This window comes from Diceros bicornis, chromosome 24, assembly GCF_020826845.1.
Source record: "Diceros bicornis minor isolate mBicDic1 chromosome 24, mDicBic1.mat.cur, whole genome shotgun sequence".
Classification (NCBI taxonomy): domain Eukaryota; kingdom Metazoa; phylum Chordata; class Mammalia; order Perissodactyla; family Rhinocerotidae; genus Diceros; species Diceros bicornis.
Genome location: NC_080763.1, coordinates 41,580,528 through 41,597,762, shown reverse-complemented (window position 1 = coordinate 41,597,762; position 17,235 = coordinate 41,580,528). Strand labels below are relative to the sequence as shown.

Sequence of the window (17,235 nt, the reverse complement as noted above, 5' to 3'; positions counted from 1 at the left end):
GAGTCAATTTTTCATACTTTTGACCATTCCATTAGACTCCTGGTAGTTACCATTTTCTCACTCTGGGAAGTCTTCCCTCTCATTCAATCATTATGGCTGGCATTGTTTTGTCCCCTGCCACCCCTCTCCCCCCAAACAAAATGAGCTCTCCACTAATTTACCCTGTGGCCTCTGCTGCCCTCCCCAAAATTAGTCCTGATCAGATGTTCTCTGAGGGCACTCACTACTGTGAGGTGCTGAGACGGATAAACACGTGTGCACTGCTGTCGGCTCCTCCCCAGGACACACACTTGAAATTTGCTCTCCAGGACCCAAACAGCCTCAGCCTCAGAGCCCTGTCCTGGGATGGACCATTCCAGAAACCTTATCATGGAGGGTGTGCTGCAGGGAGATGTAGGGTAACTCCCCAGCCTGTAGAGCCAGCAGAGCGGGACCCGAATCACAGCTCCTTAGCTGCGGGTTCTCCGACACACAGTCTGGCCTGTTTTCTTATTAGAAAAATGGGACAATAATTAATGTGCATTCTCTGCACCCTCACACCCACCCCCAAGGGGTGATTTGAGAAGTAAATGAGATACAAGCAGAGCACACTGCATGGAGAAGATGTGCAATAAATGGCAGCAGTAAGAATAATAATTATTAATAATATTACTACTAATAATGAAGGAAGGTCACGCTCCTGAAGAGGGAAAGTGCCATTTGTCTGGATGGAATCAGGCAGCAGTGCAGACGCCAGCCGAGTCTCTTCCGTCTGCAGGGAGGGAGTCCAGCATACACTAGTGGGCTGGAGGACATCCAAACCTTCCATTTAGAACAGGCTGGAAAATGGCCTGTTGCCTCTCCAGCCAAGTGGTACTAGTGGTACTGTCCTCCCTTCCTTTCTCCATCGGATCCTGGAGGATTCCTGAAAAGAGACGTAATCCTGTCTCTCTAGGGGATAGAGGAGGGAGACGAGTCTCATTTGCCTCTTAACCTTGATCTCATGGAAAAGCAGAGGGACAGCAATGACAGAGCAGGAACAGGCAGAGCCATCATCTTGCCAGGCCCCTACTGGACGTGGAATCCCCTTACGACATGCCTGCTAAAGTGTCCTCTCCTGGAAGGCTCCAGTGACAGTGACTCCGGCCTCATCAAGCAGGTGTTGCTCTGTTGAGTGAAGGGTCCTACCTGCGAACAAACCAAGCTGGGACATCTACAGCTTGCAGAGGGGAAATGGGGGGCACAAGAAGAGGCAAGCACAGAGAATGTTCCAGCAAATGCAGGAGTCCTTCTCTGAGGAGAGGCTACTGAAGAGTCACCCCCGCCTTCCTCAGCATTGACTCAACAAGTCAAGGTGGGCTCTGGGGCCAGCCTCACCCAGGAGAAGCCAGAACAAGAGCCCCAGCCTGGGGTCTGAGAGAGGAGCATCCATCCCCCCTGCTCAGGAGAGCCCTGGGGCTCAGCGGAAGGCCTGCGCCTGGGCTGGGCCCTACCTGCACCAGGGACCATCCCACGACTCTCCTCAGCAACTCTGGCTGCACGAGCCTCACTCCTTGTGTGGGCCCCTCTGGGGCTCCAGGTTGTGGCCAGGGCCCTTCTGCATGCGTCCTGAGAAAGCTGGTCTCTGGGAACCTCTCTGGCCATACAAAGACACCTGTGCTCAACTTTAAAGAGAGGGGCAGGCAACAGGAACTACCACCCCTGAAGCCTGGGCAGAGAGAGGGCACTGGGCAGAGTGGGGGATGAGCGTGCTCCATTCTGAGGACGGTCAGAGACTTCTATCTGTGGAAGCCAGAGCTGGCCCAGGCCACACCATGACATGGGACCTTGGGAAATGGCCTCTGTAGACTCAGGGCCTGGTTCAAATGTGCCCTGGAGGTGCCATCCAGCCACTGAAGGCAGCATGGTGTCACAGAAAGAGCCTGGCTTTAGAGGGTTCAGGTTCAAACTCCAGCTTGTCACTTTCAAGCTGTGTGGTCTCGGGCAAGTTACTTCACTTCTCTGAGCTTCTGGTTCCTTATCCGTGTATTGGAGCAATGACGCTGTAGAGTAACATAAGGATTAAATATGTGTGTGTGAATCTAGCACAGTGCTTGAACACAACAGTCAAGCAACGATCTTGATCTCTTGTCCTTTACCTAACATCCAAGACAGAACTCCAGCTGAGGCAGGAGGGAGGGCGCAGCACACTCTTTGGCTGGAAATCTAACATGCACACCTATCCTCATTGTTATCTGAGCAACGGTGGAAAAAGAAATAGGTGAATAAACCATAGGAGATTGGGACGGCGTGACCTTGAGCAAGGCACTGTAATACGTATGATGCAGAGTTTGGACAAGATGGTCCCTAAAGCTCCTGACCATCATGGCCTGGCCACTGGAAAGAGGAAAGACTTGAAAGTTGAATTTAACCGACATTTATGTCAGGGAAACAAAAACCTCCATGGGGGAGACCCCTATGTCCAGAAGTACCCAGCTAACACCCTGGGCTGCCCTGGGAGGCTGGAGGCGCCCTTAGAGCTGGAGCTACCCTTTTCTCTCCTCCCCTCATCACGGCAAATAGAACCTCTCCCACCGCTTCTCCACAGGCCATTTGGGAACAGGGAGTTTTCAGTGGCCTCTTCACAGGCTCCCCGGGGGAATGTGGGGTCAGAAGACGAAGAATCAGAGCATGTGGGCTGGAGTGACCCCCACGAAGACACTGAGCATCACCTCGTCTCCCCACCCTGGCTCTGGACATCCCTCCTTGGGTTCTCTCACGAAGACACCTGTCTAAGAGAGACCCCGCTCATGGGGCAGACACCAGGGCTCAACGGAGTGGAGTCTGCGGGAGAAGCAGCTGGGATGATGTGCCCACAATGGCTAAGTACCCAGCCCAGCCTCCAGGCTGGTCCTGCAGAGAGCAGGCCCCGTCAGGGATTCCAGAAGGAGTCCAGGCAGAAGGCCCGCACCCCTTCTCCCTCTCTGCACTCATGATCCCCACTCGAGCTGAAGCATTTGCGGATGGACGCCTGGCTGACGTGACAGATGCGGCCAGTAAGAGCTGGCGGCCGTCTGCAGCGCTGGCTGGAAGCCAGGTTGCTAATTCTGTTATCACGGCAGCTCAGCGCCACCTCCCAGAGACGAGTGGCTGCCTCTGGACAACTGAGATGTCCCTTCACATATCATCAGGAACACTCATTTCTCCTGAGGCCACTGGGACAAATTCAGCCTTCTTGTAATTGTCTCCAAACACGCACAAGGGCTTCTTAACCCGTCTTTTAAGTTTCTCAACCACAGAGGGGGAGTCTATGCCACTTATTTTCTTTTGTACAATTCAGGGAAAGAGCCACTCCCTGCCTGTGGGCGACGGGGCCACGTCTGAGCTCGTCCCACCCGCGTGGGCACAGGGGGGCTGCCTGGAAGGGGGGTACCACGCAATGACCTTTCCTAAGGACGGAAGAAAAAAGAACCCTTTCCCATACTGCTCCCCCGGGGCACATCCCTTCCCGTTCTGGTCTTTACGTGGGGGTCCCTTGTTTGCCAGGCCCCCCAGACACTGACTTTTAAGAATATAAAGAAACTGACGGGCAGAGCACATGCGCGCCTGCAAGAGCGCACGGAAGCCAAACCGCGCGTAAAACGGCTGTCTGGACGCCCCAGCCACCTTGCACACAGCTCAAGACCCTCTGCACATTCTCCCCGAGGCAGCTGAGCAGGCAGGAGTCAGCTCCGGAGAGTGCTTAGCTGGGCGCCCAGAGCTGGGTCAGGAAACGTCCCCCCAGCTTCGCCCCCTCCACCAACGCGCCCTGTGACCAGAGGCAAACCACGCCCCTCTCCCTGCCATCCCTAACCGATTAGGTGGACAGGAGCCTCCTTCAGCTCTAAAATTCCGCTCTCTCAGAGAAGAAGGGGCAACTGCAAGTGGGTGGTCTGAAGAGTTAACTGCCTGGCAGGTCTAATTTTTAAAGGCGCCTTGTCCTGTTTCTAAAAAGAAGAGCAAGTCGATCCAGCAGACAAAAACCACCGCCACCACCACCCCGGAAGTCCCACCACGTCACCAGCCACCCCCTCATCCTTGAGTTTCCTGATACTTTTGGGTCTCATAAGGGGCGAGGTTCTGGTGACAAAGGTGCCATGTCCAAGTCCAACTAGGAACGTTGTATGGCCCTTCAAGTGACCGCCACCACTATTCCAGGGGGCTGAGAGGGAAAGCAGGATTGAGGAGGGAACTCAAGGGCTGCTCTTGCCCGGCACCCCACACACCAGCTGTGGTAAGTCTGCATAAAAACAAGACACACAAGTGATTATTTACTGCCAGCGAGCCATCGTCCAACCATATTTTAAACCTAACTGGCTGTTCCCTCTGGTCTCATGTTCTTGGAATGGAGTTTCAAGAATTCTCCAATCTGTTCCTTGAAGACTTTGCCCTGTCTTGCCTCCGGGGGCTGGAAGCCCATGCTCCCATGTTTTCTGGATCAGCTTGACCACAGCATGGAATATCTGAACTCAAGTCTGCTTGGGGAAATTCCGGACGCATCGTCGCTGCTCCTGGTTCTAGAACGTGGGTGCAGCCAAAGGCCAACAGCGACGGAGCAGGGTGAGCCGGCCTGGAGCTCCCGGGCGCCCCGGCCCTCAGAAGGTGAAGGCGTACACCACCCCCACCACCACAATGTTGCCCAGCGTCGCTATGATGGCAATCCAGAGCAAGACGGCGTCGTTGGAGGACCGCGGGGGCTCCTCGGGCTGGCCCTGGCCGTTGGAGGCCGCGTGGACATTGGTGGAGGAGTTAAAGAGGGAGTACTCGGTGCTGAAGTCCTCGTTGGGCGAGTCCATGAAGGCTCCCCCCATCATGGGCAGCTGCGAAGAAGGAGAGAGAGAATTATCTAGGGCCCACGGGGATTGGAAGAGCTGCCCTCCAGAGGGCCATCTGTCGGGTCAAGATGGGACATCTCACAGGGCTCTTGTTTTGTTTTAATAATTGACAGTGCATATTTTAATCTAAAAAATTAGTATTCACAGCAACCTGTTGAGGCAGACACTCTCATGCCCACTCTGCAGATGGAAACATTAAGGCACAGAGCAGCTCAGCTTCTCACTGGATGGCTAGTTGCAACTCATTGGGACTGACAGACCCTCCCTCTCTAAACGCCAGGCCCCTCCATGACAGCACGGGTGTAAAATGTCTTTATTCCTCTTCTAATTTTAAAAGTAATATTTGCTCACCATAGAACATTAAGAAAATATAAAATAGCACAAAAAAATGAGAATCATATAACCTTACCACTTTGGGATAATCACTGTTAACATTTTGACATTTTTCTTTACAATCTTTTTTTCTGTGCGTGTGTGTGACAGAGAGTATGTTTAAACACATGGTTTTATATTCCTGTATAAAAAGTCCATCAAACACCATTTTAATATTTGTATAATATTCTGTCACAAATACAAGCCATAATTTAACCATTCTCTTAGAACTGGAGATCTAGGAATTTTGATTTTTTCCTATTATAAATAATGCACTGATAAGCATCCTTGTACATACACTCCGGTGTACATACATGCTTGTACGTGCATTTTCATTTATTGAGGCGGACTCCCAGGTACAGAACTTCTTAGTCAATGGGTACGAACATTTCAGAGCTTCTGGTGCCCAGAGACAAACTCCCCATAAGAGTGACTCTGATTCCCAAGGCCTTGACTGCTGCACACAAGGATGCTGGCATCCCCTCCAAGGATCAGAGCTTCCCCTCTCCATCTGTGAGGGCTCTCTGCTGCTCACACTCTAGGTTAAAGACTCCAGGTGGGCTGCTCATGGGGAGGCCATGACCCTGGATACAGCCCTGAGGGGACTGCTCCAGCTCAGGAGACCAATGTCCAGACCATCCAGGCCCTTCCAGAACCCTCCAGAGGCTGACGTGTCTGAAGTCCCAGGGTTGGCTCTGGCATCTATTAGGCCCATAATCAATGTGGTTTTTTTGAATGTACCTGAATGAGTGAAGACTAAACAGTTAAGATTTCCTTCAATACACATTCATTGAGCACTACTGCTGCTACCAGCACGGAGGCCCAGCTATGGTCAGGGAATGTGCTAGAGATTTTAAAGTACTTTCATTTAATCACTCAGCTATCCTGCTGGAGGGGACCACTCTATCCCCATTTTACAGCTGGGTAAGCAGACGGCCACAGCTCTAATCCGTGGTGAAGTCAGGTTTGAGAGCCAGGTGTGTCTGGACTGTGGAGCTGGGCTGCTTTCCACTCTGCACACAGCCACCCCGATTCTGGGGTCAGACACTGGGCCCTGGAAATGTAATGGTCACTGCCCCCAGGAGCCACGCTCCAGCCGGAAGGTGCGGACAGCACGGGGGATTACAGGAGCGAGGGCCATGTCACTCAGCCACTCGTCTGACAGATACGTATTAGGGACGGATTAACTGGGTGTCACAGTTCTAGACTCTGGATACAGCAGTGAGCAAGCCAGACGAGGCTCCTGCTGTCAGGGGGCCCATACTCTAGCTGGGGGAGAGAGCAAGGAAGGAGGAAGGAGAGGAGTGAGACAAGGAAAGAGAGAGGGAAGAAAAAAAGGGGGACTATGAACCATCAGCAAACTAACACAAGGAGGCACCACAGTGCCTGGGGGGCTACTTCAGGCAGCTCTATGCTTGGCCCGCCCTGAACCTCAGGGGCCTCTTTTTAAAGGATGCCCATGACTGAGTCAACAGGTGGCTTCAGAGCACCTGCTTGGGCTGAGAAGAGCAGCCTTTGATGGGTGAGCTCAGAGGAGCTCATTTCATCCATGACACAGCTCTGTCCTTCAGGTGGGGGACGTGGCAGTCGTCAACCTGGGGGTGTAGTGACAGGAAGGGGCCACTAGGGGGAGCGCAGGACAGGCCACGTGCTGATTCTTGAAGGGGGCTGCTGGTTACAGGGGGCGTGTTCACTTTGTGAGAATTCATGGAGGGCCACATTTACATATGTGTCTTTCTTATGTCTGTTATAGTATAACAGTATATTAAATTAAAATGTTGAATTAAATAAACATATCTAGCATATATTAATAAATATGCCGACAAACACAACTGAGGATAACAATTAATATATATTCTGTTAAAAATACAATTAAAAGTAAAGAACTGCAACCTCATTTTGCCCCCAAGCTGGTGACGCAGATGAGATGGGTTACTGATGAATCAGGCAATTTTAGCCTAAGGGGGCTGAGGGCCGGTGTGGCTGGGCAGCTGGCTTGAAGGGAGGGGCTCGAGCTTTCCCATTAAACCTACTCATCCTTCAGATCTCAGCCAATGGTCCTGACCACGATAGCCCTCCCTCCCTGTACCCTCGAGTCCTCTCCTTGGGAGCACCCATCCCAAGCCACAGGTCCTGTCTGCTTCCCTCGGTGATCTGGAAGCTTCGTGATCACAGATCTGGGGAGCAGATCTGTTTATTCTCATCATGGAATTCCTAGAGCCTTGCACAAGTCTGGCACACAGTGGTGCCTAATAAATACCTGCTGACTGACTGATGAATGACCGCCACTCTCCCCTTGGACAAACAGCGGTCACTCCTACGTTGGCGGATTCTGCCTCCCCAGCATCTCTCCACTGAGCCCACTTCCCCTGAAGCTTCACAGAGGGCAGCGGGTTCTTGGTCCTCCAGGTCCTCTCAGGGGGCGCCGCCCTTCTCGAGGCTACATCGGCAGTGTCTTCACCTGAGCCGCCCACAATGGAAGCATGACTTAGGTGAGGCCACAGACATTATTTCTTGGTGGCCTCTTAGAAAGTCGGGCTCAGGCCAGGGCAGAAAGCTGCACTTTCTCCCTCCCTAACGCACCTGGACTTGTTCCTCAGCCACCTCCCCTCCCCTGGTGCCCCCTGCTGGACTCCCCAGAATTAACCCACATTCCCGTCCTCTGCCCACGCTGCCTCTCAGTCCCTCCTCCCTCACCCAGGGCCCTGCCGCTGGATTTTTAGAAGATGCTCTTCCCTGACTCCATGTGTGAAATCCGATCCACTCTTCCATCCTGGTGAGATCTCTGGGTGCAAGCCTGTTCCTCCCTCTCCTCTCTTCAGGGCATAGATGAGTTTCATGAATATTTTCATCCAAATCACTGGGGAAAAAAGGGGTAAACTGGACAGAGCCTTTTGTGGGGAGGAGAAGAGAGCAGCCCCCAGGCTGACATGGCCCTGCTGCCAACCTGCACAGGGGCTGCTGCCTCCAACTGTGGGTCTCCACCTGTGCCCCCTGCAGGTGTTCTGCTTCCCTGAGGATATTTAATGCCAGTGTTAGTTTCCTATGGCGGCTGACACTCAATAATTCCTAACATTCTCTCCTTCTACTGTTGTTGCAGTAATTCAAAACTGAGAGTATTATATGCATCTCTTATCTGACTGTTTAAGCTAAAGTGAGGGAACCAGGAACCTGGCATTTCTGGCCGTGGGCTTTTGTGTGGTCAATATTGGATACTCATTTGCAGTTGTAACAGACACCACCCCCATGCCCCCCAAGTTATATTGAGGCAGACTGCCAAGAAACGCTCCAAGTCCAAACAGCACTGTTGCTCAATCTGTCTGTCTCAGTTTTGTTGGTTTTGACGTTTTTTTCCTTCATAAAATAGATTATACTTCAAAGTGACAGGTTACACACGAAAATCACTTTAAACGGCAAAATCCCATGAACGAAAAACCAAAAAATGTTGGCCTCAATTCCATCATTTGGGAGTTGGGAAAATTTGATCAGGAACTGACTCATGGTCAGAATGAAGGAGCGTTGGCTGAAGTCACCTCAGAAGCAGGTGGTGAGAGAAGTTTCTGGAAGGTCTTTCTGAAAGGTGCTCCAGCCTGCCCCGGTCTAATTTTAAGCCACTTTTGGGGATGCCCTCCAGGTGGCAACCAGGTCTTCTCAGACCAGTGGGCAGGAGTGATCACCGGCCTCCCGAGAATGGAATCCTTGGATGAAGTTTAGGCTCAGAGCAGATTTGGGGGTACGACTCCTAATTTCAAACACCAGAAGGGCTAACGTGCAGAAGAAAGTGTGGCTCAAGGAGGCAGAACAAGAAACAAGTTTCCTCTTGCTGAGATAGACACTAACAACCAGAGAGACATGGGGTGGTGCGAGTGAGGGTTGGGGGCTCGTTTTCCCATCAGAGGAGATGTCATGTCAAGATCAGAAAAACACTTGTTGGCTGGCTGAAGAGGGGACAGCAGGACAGAGTGGACCAATGGTCAATATTCAAGGTCAGTGTCATCTACAAAGGCTGTGACTGTAACCTCCAGGAAGGCAGGGACCTTCCCTGTTGCCCACAATATTCCCAGGGCCTAGGACCCAGCAGACGCTCACGAGATACTTGGTGAATGAATGAATTCTAGGACCAGCAGCCAAGAGCCCCGAGGGCACACTGAGACTTGGCCCCAGAGCCAACAATTCCTTGCTGGGTGATCTAGGGCCATTTCTTAACCTCTCTGAGGCTCAGCGTTCTCATTTAAAAACAGGGAAAATAATATAAACTTCCTCATAGAAAGGAGCTGCCAGGAGGCTCTCACATGAGGTGAAAACCCCTTTCTGGGGGGAAAAGGCAGGTCACAAAATAAACTCAGATACCATCCCTGAAATTAAAAACATACCTACAAAATAACACCATACATTATACATGGATCCACATATATGTAAGTTAACATATAAAGATGGATCGTGAACGTATCAGCCAGATTCACCATAGCAGCTGCCTCTGAGAAAGGGGGGCATGAAAAGCAAAGGGGACTCATTTTTTCTATAATATATTCTTATAAGAAAAGATGAGAAAACATAATGAAATATTAAAAATGGTCTATTCTGGTCAGTGGGCATATATAGGTGTCTGTTACTTTTTGGTATTTTTAAACTTCAATCATTAAGAGCAATGCTTTGAACACTGGAATGGGTCACACACGAGATGGTTATGATCCCAGCCTCTCTCGGAGGCCAGGATGGTGCCCCAGCCCTTGGGGTCCCTGTCCCTCAGTGTTGGGGTCACCGTGTGACACGTGGTGGCCGAGCGTGGCGTGGAGGGTTCCAGGAGGGCGCGGCTGTCGTGGACACTGGGGCACCGTCCCCCGGGGAGCACACAATGCCCACCTGCCCCCACAGCAGAGCTGCCCCAAGGAGGGGGGCGGCCTTCAGGTCCCCATCTGTTCCTGCTGAGAAGACAAAGGTGACACAAATCTCCCCTAAGCCGGGCCTCTCTGGAGAAAGGAATAAAAGATGCTTTCAAAAGGAAATCTTCAAAGCGCGGTAACCAGAGGTGGCTCAGGCAGACACTTTCCTGAATAATGACCACTGTTCAGAGGAAAGGAAACAAGAGAGAATGGGCGTTTGTGACGTGGGGCCTGCTGGCATGCCCCGCTCTCCACCAGACCCTCCTCCCTCAGAAGCCCGTCCTCGGGGCCCTGGCACTGCAGGATCCTGGCCCAGCCACAACGAGAACTTGATGCTCCTGGGCTGTGGATTTTAAAGTTAAATTTGCACAGGGGGAAAAGCATTCACATTGTCCCTCATCCCCAGTGGGCTGGGATGCTCCGGGGCTGCTCGGGGCCGGGAGACCTGGGCTCCGTTCCTGCTGGAGCCTGTCTTCCTCTCTGAGCTTCGCTTACTGCTGATCACTGAGGTCAGGCCCAGGACTCAGAAGTCCTTGCCAGAAACTGGTCAGTTACAGACAGAACTGAAGCCAGAGCCCATGTGGCGAGGATTCTGATAAACTCGTCTCTGAACACAGGACACAAAAATACAGGACACCGAGTTCAATCTGAATTTCAGAGAAACAACAAAATAAATTTTTAGTATAAGTATACCCCCAGTATTGCACTGGACATACTTACAGTAAAAAATTATACTAAAAATTATCTGACATTCAAATTTAACTGGGCGTCTTGTATTTTTATTTGCTAAAGCTGGCAACTCTATGTGTGGCCAATCTGAGAAGTAGCTGCAATTTTAGAATTTGCTCAAGGAACCACGCTGTCAGTTTTTTCTCTTCAGACCACCTGTGGCCCATGCTATCTGGGCGAACTAGTTCATCGGAAAATTCCAAGGATGCTTCCAGGCAGCCTATAAACGTTATAAAGATAATTTCTCTCATCACTAAATTCTCGCAGGGTCTCTATGGTGCAAATATAAAGGTTGGATAGATTGAGAGTGCCATCCATCCATTTGTTATTCATTCAACAAACACTAAAGGCCCACTCTGCACCAGGAGGTGTTGAACAGACACTAGAGATGCCAAGGGGTAACCCAGGACCTCTGACCTTGAAGGGCTTAACATTTAAAAGGAATACAGACTCAAACACACAGCCCTAAAACGGCACTAATGCACTTTAACAGAGATAAAAACCAGGCAATGGATCGCATGGTGCAGGGTAGGGCGGGTTGGGGTAATTCCGTGGGCTGAAGGATCAGGCATGAGGCTGAGACCCAGCTCTGTTTCTTTCTGGCTGTGTGACATGGGCAAGTGATTGACCCTCTCTGAGCCTCAGTTTCCTTATCTGTAAAATGAAGATAAGAGTGGGAACCACCCCGCAGGGTGCTGTGGGGATGAAACGTGCTCACGTGTCTGAGAGCTGCGGCCTGCGGCTATAGCTCTCGGTGCTCATGAGTGTCATCCTGGCTGTCATTGCTGGGCATGCCCCGGGCATTCAGGGCAGACTGCTGGGCCTGCTGCCTTCTCCAGGCCTCGCATAGTGGAATTTTTTGATTTTCTCCATTTTCCACTTTTGGACCTGGTTCATTTTAAATGAATTCCATTGGAAACATGAGAGAAGAAACGAAGGGCGATCCCCTCACACTGCATTCTGAGGTGAGGGCTGAAGACCCATCGGGGCAGGAGTTCAGGGGACAGAAAGGCTTCCTGGGCTTTCATCCCTGCTGTGGGATCTTACAAATCAACACGGACTCCTAGGAGGCCTGGGGTCAGAACTGCGCATCACGCCGGCAAGGCTGCAGTCTCCTGACCCGGGGAGGGGAGTAACCGGGGGGTCGTGAATAGGCAGGATGGACGGAGATGCTCCCCACCCCCAAGAGGACGTGCAGTCCGCCTCCAGACCCAGCTGTGTCTGCTGGCCTGAGCCACTTCTGCGGCTGGGTCTGCTTCCTGTCTAAACAATCACGCTTCTAGCCCTGCACCCACGGCATCCTTATGAAAAAGTTAACACAATGAAAAGGCTGCTGGTGCCTGTTAAGACAGAGCGGCTGAACATGCCCAGACCCACCTAGGACTCAGGAAAATAAGAATATTTTTGGAAAGCCTGAGAGCATTACATAAGAGGAAAAAGCAAATTCACCACTTTTGAAACCGTTGCCATAGAAACTCAGCACAACGCAGCAGGAGAAAACGCAGTCGCATTAGAGCACATTATCTCTGATTACCCATAATGAAGGGAACACTTGTCTTGGGGACAGAAAGGCCAGACAGTGGTGGTCCAGGGCTCCCAGAACCCTGTCCTCCACGGTGTGTCCATGGTCCACAGTGAGAACTCACTTGTTTTTAGAAGAGACTGGCTGAGAACCTGGAGGAGAAACAGCCAAGACTAGTTCTGGACATGGCCGACCTGCCTGGCTGCGCCTGACTACCTCCTCCACAAGGTGGGGGCTTCCTGCAGGTGGAGGGGTCACTGTGCCTCTTGTTGGTTCAGCTGTGAGAAGCTGGTGCCACCTTCACTGGGTATCAACAGCTGAGCATCCTCCTGATCATACCAAATTCCCTTTCACTGAGTAGAGTCGAGTCTCAGGGCCTTGAGGTGATGAGTGGGAAATTCGTTTGTTCAACTGTTCATTCATTCATCAGCTGAACAAGCATCTACTACACGCGGGGGTGGGGGGGGCGGCGGGGCTGGATGGAAGCCAGAGATGCAGAGAAAACCACGTGATCCTTATTTTGGAGAAGAGAGAGAGAAAGGGAAAGAGAGAAGAAGGAGAGGGAGGGAGTGGGGGACGGAACTAACACAAGACATTAGAACAGAGCATTGCCCTACATCAGCCTCGGCAACTGGGTACATCCTGGAGTGAAGGCGGGTGGGGCAAGGGCACACCCAGCGTCTTTACCTCCCCAAGTGGATCCTTCTGGATCATTTCTTAACCTTGCCTCCTCCATATGACAAAATCATTTTCAGTAGTAATCACGACATGAAACAAATAACAACAAAAGGCCGGACTCTCCACTGGTGGCACACATCAGGATCTCAAGAGGATGGTTTTTAAAAAGCCAGAGTCTCCTCCCACCAAGGAAGCTCCAGGAGAATCACTGCGCCCCTCCTCCCTAGGACACCTGTGTGAGCAGGAGAAGAACGACAGATGCGGCACAAGGCAGGGCATGACTAATGTTCTAGGAGGCTCCCGGAAGGCTTCCATGAGGAGGGGGCCCTTGAGATGGGTCCTGATAGATGGAGGGGAAGGAGCCTGTCAGGCTGAGAAGGGGAGCTGTCTTGCCCACCACTTGCTGATGTCATGAGCTGGGACCTGGTTAGTAGCAGTCTCTCCCATCCCTCGTCAGCCCTGCTGGCTACCCTCTGGGAAGCTGGCTATTGCTGATGCAAGCCCGCTCAGGACCCGTGCGGCCGCACTCACAGGTATGTCTGCAAGTCCAAGGGGTCAGAAGCCAGAGAAAGACTCCTCTCCCCAATCTGTTTCAGGGAAGCCATGTCAAAGCCCCCGCCTGTGCACAGGAGGGAAAGAGCCCAGTGTGTTGTGAAGAGAAGAGGGCCAGAGAAGACAGAGGGGGCCGGTGCCATGTGCATAATCCCTGCCAGAGAGCAAGGCTGTTCCATGGACGGCCTGAATGGAGTCCCAGTGTGGAGAAAGCTAAGTTCCACGAAAGCAGGTAAGGACTGAGACGTGACATTCGTTATTCCTCAAAAAGACCCCTCACTCCTGTTCCCCGGCTCAAGAGGACTCTAAGAAATAACTACTTACAAGGAACTTTAATCTCTTTTCAGCTGGATGTGCAGCGTGAGGGCTAGCCCTTCTTAACCTCTGATCCTGAGGACCAGCATCCATCATCAGGGGGCAGGGGGTGGGGCAGACAGCCAAGACCTTGTCCACAGCCGCAAATCAACAGTTGCTTCAAAACCCCTCTGGCTTCAGCTTATCAAGCTCTCCAACAGACATGATGGCCCCGGCCTCATCCACCTCCCAGAGATTTTGCGAGCATCAGATGAAGAGATTTTTCTTTTTATGCAATAGAAGTCATGGTTTTACCATGTACTGACACCCTCGCGTTTTGTGATTCAGGGCAGGGAGGACTTGCACTGTTATCTTTGATCTTTGTGTTTCGCACACAGCAGCTACTCAGTAAATGATCACTGGCTTGTTTGGGCAAAATCAAGCCCATATTATGCTCCACAGGAAACCTGCTTGCTGGAGAGAAATCATCTTAGAAACAAGGCGGTATTCTTCCCAGGAGTTTTTAAGGGCCCTCTGAGGGCTCACGAGGCGTGGGGCACCCCAGTAAGGATGTGCTTGACAGCCCACGAGCAAAGAACGAACTTCAATCCTCTGTTGAAAAACGCTGGTCCAGTTTCAGCTGAAAAGTATGGAAAAGGGATCTGGGCCTATTGCCTGAGTCTGACAAGGATGCCGCTCAGAGTGGTACCGAGAGAACCTGACCATTACCAGCAGCTGGAGGGAGCTGGGGAGGAGGACTGTTCTCTAAGAAGAGGCAGAAAATGCCTCCTTTCCAATTGGAAAAGACAGTCCTGGTGTTTCAAACAATTCATGTAAAGATGCACGTGGGTGGCTGTACTCTCAGTGTCGGCTTTTGCAACAGGCAGGGAACAAAAAAGAGCAGATAAACGAAAGGGTAATACAAAGATCCCCTGGTCCTTTTGGCTTTCTTTCGTTTCTGATTAATCGGGAGCAATCAGAGACCGTGATACTCGTCACAGGGTGGAAGTGGAAAGAAGGCAGGGGTTCAGGCTGGGGGCAAATTCAGGCTCTGTCCCCCACTGATGGTGCAGCCACGGACGTGCCACCTCCCTCCACGCCATTTTATTCACCTGGCTGTACGACAACAACCCGATTGCCAGGCGCTAGGGAGGGTCGTGTGCACATAGCAGGCTCTGGATCAATGGAATGACTTGCTGGAGAAAAACAGTGGGCAGATAAGAAAGCTGCCCACCAGGGCTTTTGACTTCAAAACCGCTGAAGGCACAGGCCAGCTGGATAGAGGATTTCTCTTCAGGAAGTTCGATGAACCCTCGGTGAGGAGGCATGTGGTTACCGAGATAGAAGACTAAGTATTAGAAGGACTGTTCCCGCTGAGGATGGTGAGAAAGCTGTGGGATTATGCTGAGGCATTTATTTCTTTAAATCTTGCTCACTCAAAGGCACCATCTGTTACATCCTGGTGATTGGGTGGCTAACAAGCTCTACTTAAAGAAAATGCTGTAAATTAAACACACATGCACACGTGCACATACCATATTTACCACTGCAGCCCAGGTGTCCATCACACCCAGTTGCACTAGGCTCTCCTGGTGGCCGCATTTGCTATTTGTCAAACACTCAAACAAGAACAATCAGCTCCTTGAGTGAACTTATGGACTGAAATAAGGGGCAACAACACACACGCCCAATGGCAACAAGTAACACCAGACGGCAGCTACCCCAACAGAGAGAGAGTTTAGGTACAAGGACACCTGTGTTCCACGTCTGATTTGGCTACCGAGGAGCTGTGTGACCATGGAACAACCCCTCACCCTCTCTGAGCCTTACTTTTCTCATCTGTAAAGTGGGGCTAATGAGAACACCTCCCTCATTGGGGTGCCATGAGGACTTCATGAGCCAACACATATAAAGACCTGAGCTCAAGGCTTGGCACACAGTTTTAAGCACAGAGCCCGGCACCAGGGGGATAATAACTGAGTGAGCTACCATGTTTCTTAGTGTTACTAGTACTATTGTTAGCAGTAGTAGTTGGTGGTGTGAAGGTCTTTGTTTTTACTTCTTTAAGATGGTGCATGCTCTAGAAAGAACTTTTTCAAACTCTGGAATTATGAGCTTAACATTTTTTCCTTCCAGCTCAAGAGCCTGTAGCAAATAAGCAATGAGCTGGGGAAAGGGGCTGGGGGTGTGTGTTGGGGGGATCTGGGAGCCCTTTGCCCACCCTCTTCCCAGGTGGCATCTTGGATCCTCTGATGTTCAGTGTGAGGGACGTAGGGCTTATCCTTCTTCAGACAGAGATGTGTTTGTTGATTGACTGGTGGTGGGCAGATTCCCTGGGGTTGGGCGTGGGTGAGAGGGGAGAGGCTGATGGCTGAGGAGGAAAGCAAATGAGTGAGTGAGGCAGGAGGAGGGTGAGAAAGACTGCGGGCGAGACAACACTGCTCTGTGGGTAAATGGAGGCCTGGATTCCTAGCCCAAGGCAGGAGAACGTGGGGCATACAAAACATCTTCTCGAATCAACTCCACATACTGTTTATCTATGAGACCAACAAACGTGCCCAACCCCGGAAACTCTACACCCCACAAAGCACATCTCCTTCCACTGGCTCAGCTCGTTCAGCACTTGCTGTATAAACAGGGCTACTAGCACTCCAACTGTACGTCAAGGAGACTGTGGCTCTGGGGGCGAGGACTTACCGAAGGTCCCACGGGGAGCGTGGGGGCCAGCTCAGACCTGGGCCTGCTGCCCCAGGCCCCCATCTTCTGTGCAGAATCGACTTCATGCAGCCCCACGTGCCCTGCAGGGGGAGACTGGGAAGAACAGCACAGCCTGGGCCACGGGGCTGCGCCTGACTGCACACGACAGCACCGTGGATGGAGGGAGGGGGGCCGTGAGGATGCCACAGAAGAACAGCCGTGCCTTAGAGTGCGGGGTCCAGGGCCCCTGGCTTCCTGGGAGAGGGGGTTCTGAATCTGGCCTTGAAGGAGCGGACGGGACATTCTGGGGACAAAGCACGGGGGGTCTGGGTGGCACCGCTGGGAGCTGTGTGTGTCTCAGCCTGGCTGAAGCCGGGACCAGGGAGGCGCGTGTGGGTCCCGGGCCCAGAGAGGGTCTGCTCACGGGGACAGAGGCTCAGCCCAAGGATTGGGACCTTATCCCATGAGCAGAAGGAGCCTCTGAAGAGCATTGGCTAGAGAAAGCTCCTCTGCCAGCGGAGAGGAAAGGAGAGTGGCTCAGGAAGGAACCGGAGACAATGTACCAGGTGGGAGGCACCTGTGATGGTGCATGAGGCGAGGAGGCCGGGCCGAGCGCTGCAGCAGCGGCACAGGGACTGGGGAACAGATATTTCCATGTCAAGAAACACCCCACCCC

The 17,235-nt window shown here is 52.0% G+C and overlaps 1 protein-coding gene across 1 annotated transcript in view; it reads right to left on the bottom strand.

Moving 5' to 3' along the window:
• Positions 1 to 4,198: 4,198 nt before the first annotated feature.
• C24H14orf132 (chromosome 24 C14orf132 homolog) overlaps positions 4,199 to 17,235 on the bottom strand; it is a 37,013-nt gene continuing 23,976 nt past the window's right edge. Inside the window, exon 2 of the mRNA XM_058567648.1 lies at positions 4,199 to 4,817. Coding sequence (XP_058423631.1) covers positions 4,593 to 4,817 — 225 coding nt within the window. The 3' untranslated portion in view covers positions 4,199 to 4,592. The remainder of the gene's footprint in view (positions 4,818 to 17,235) is intronic.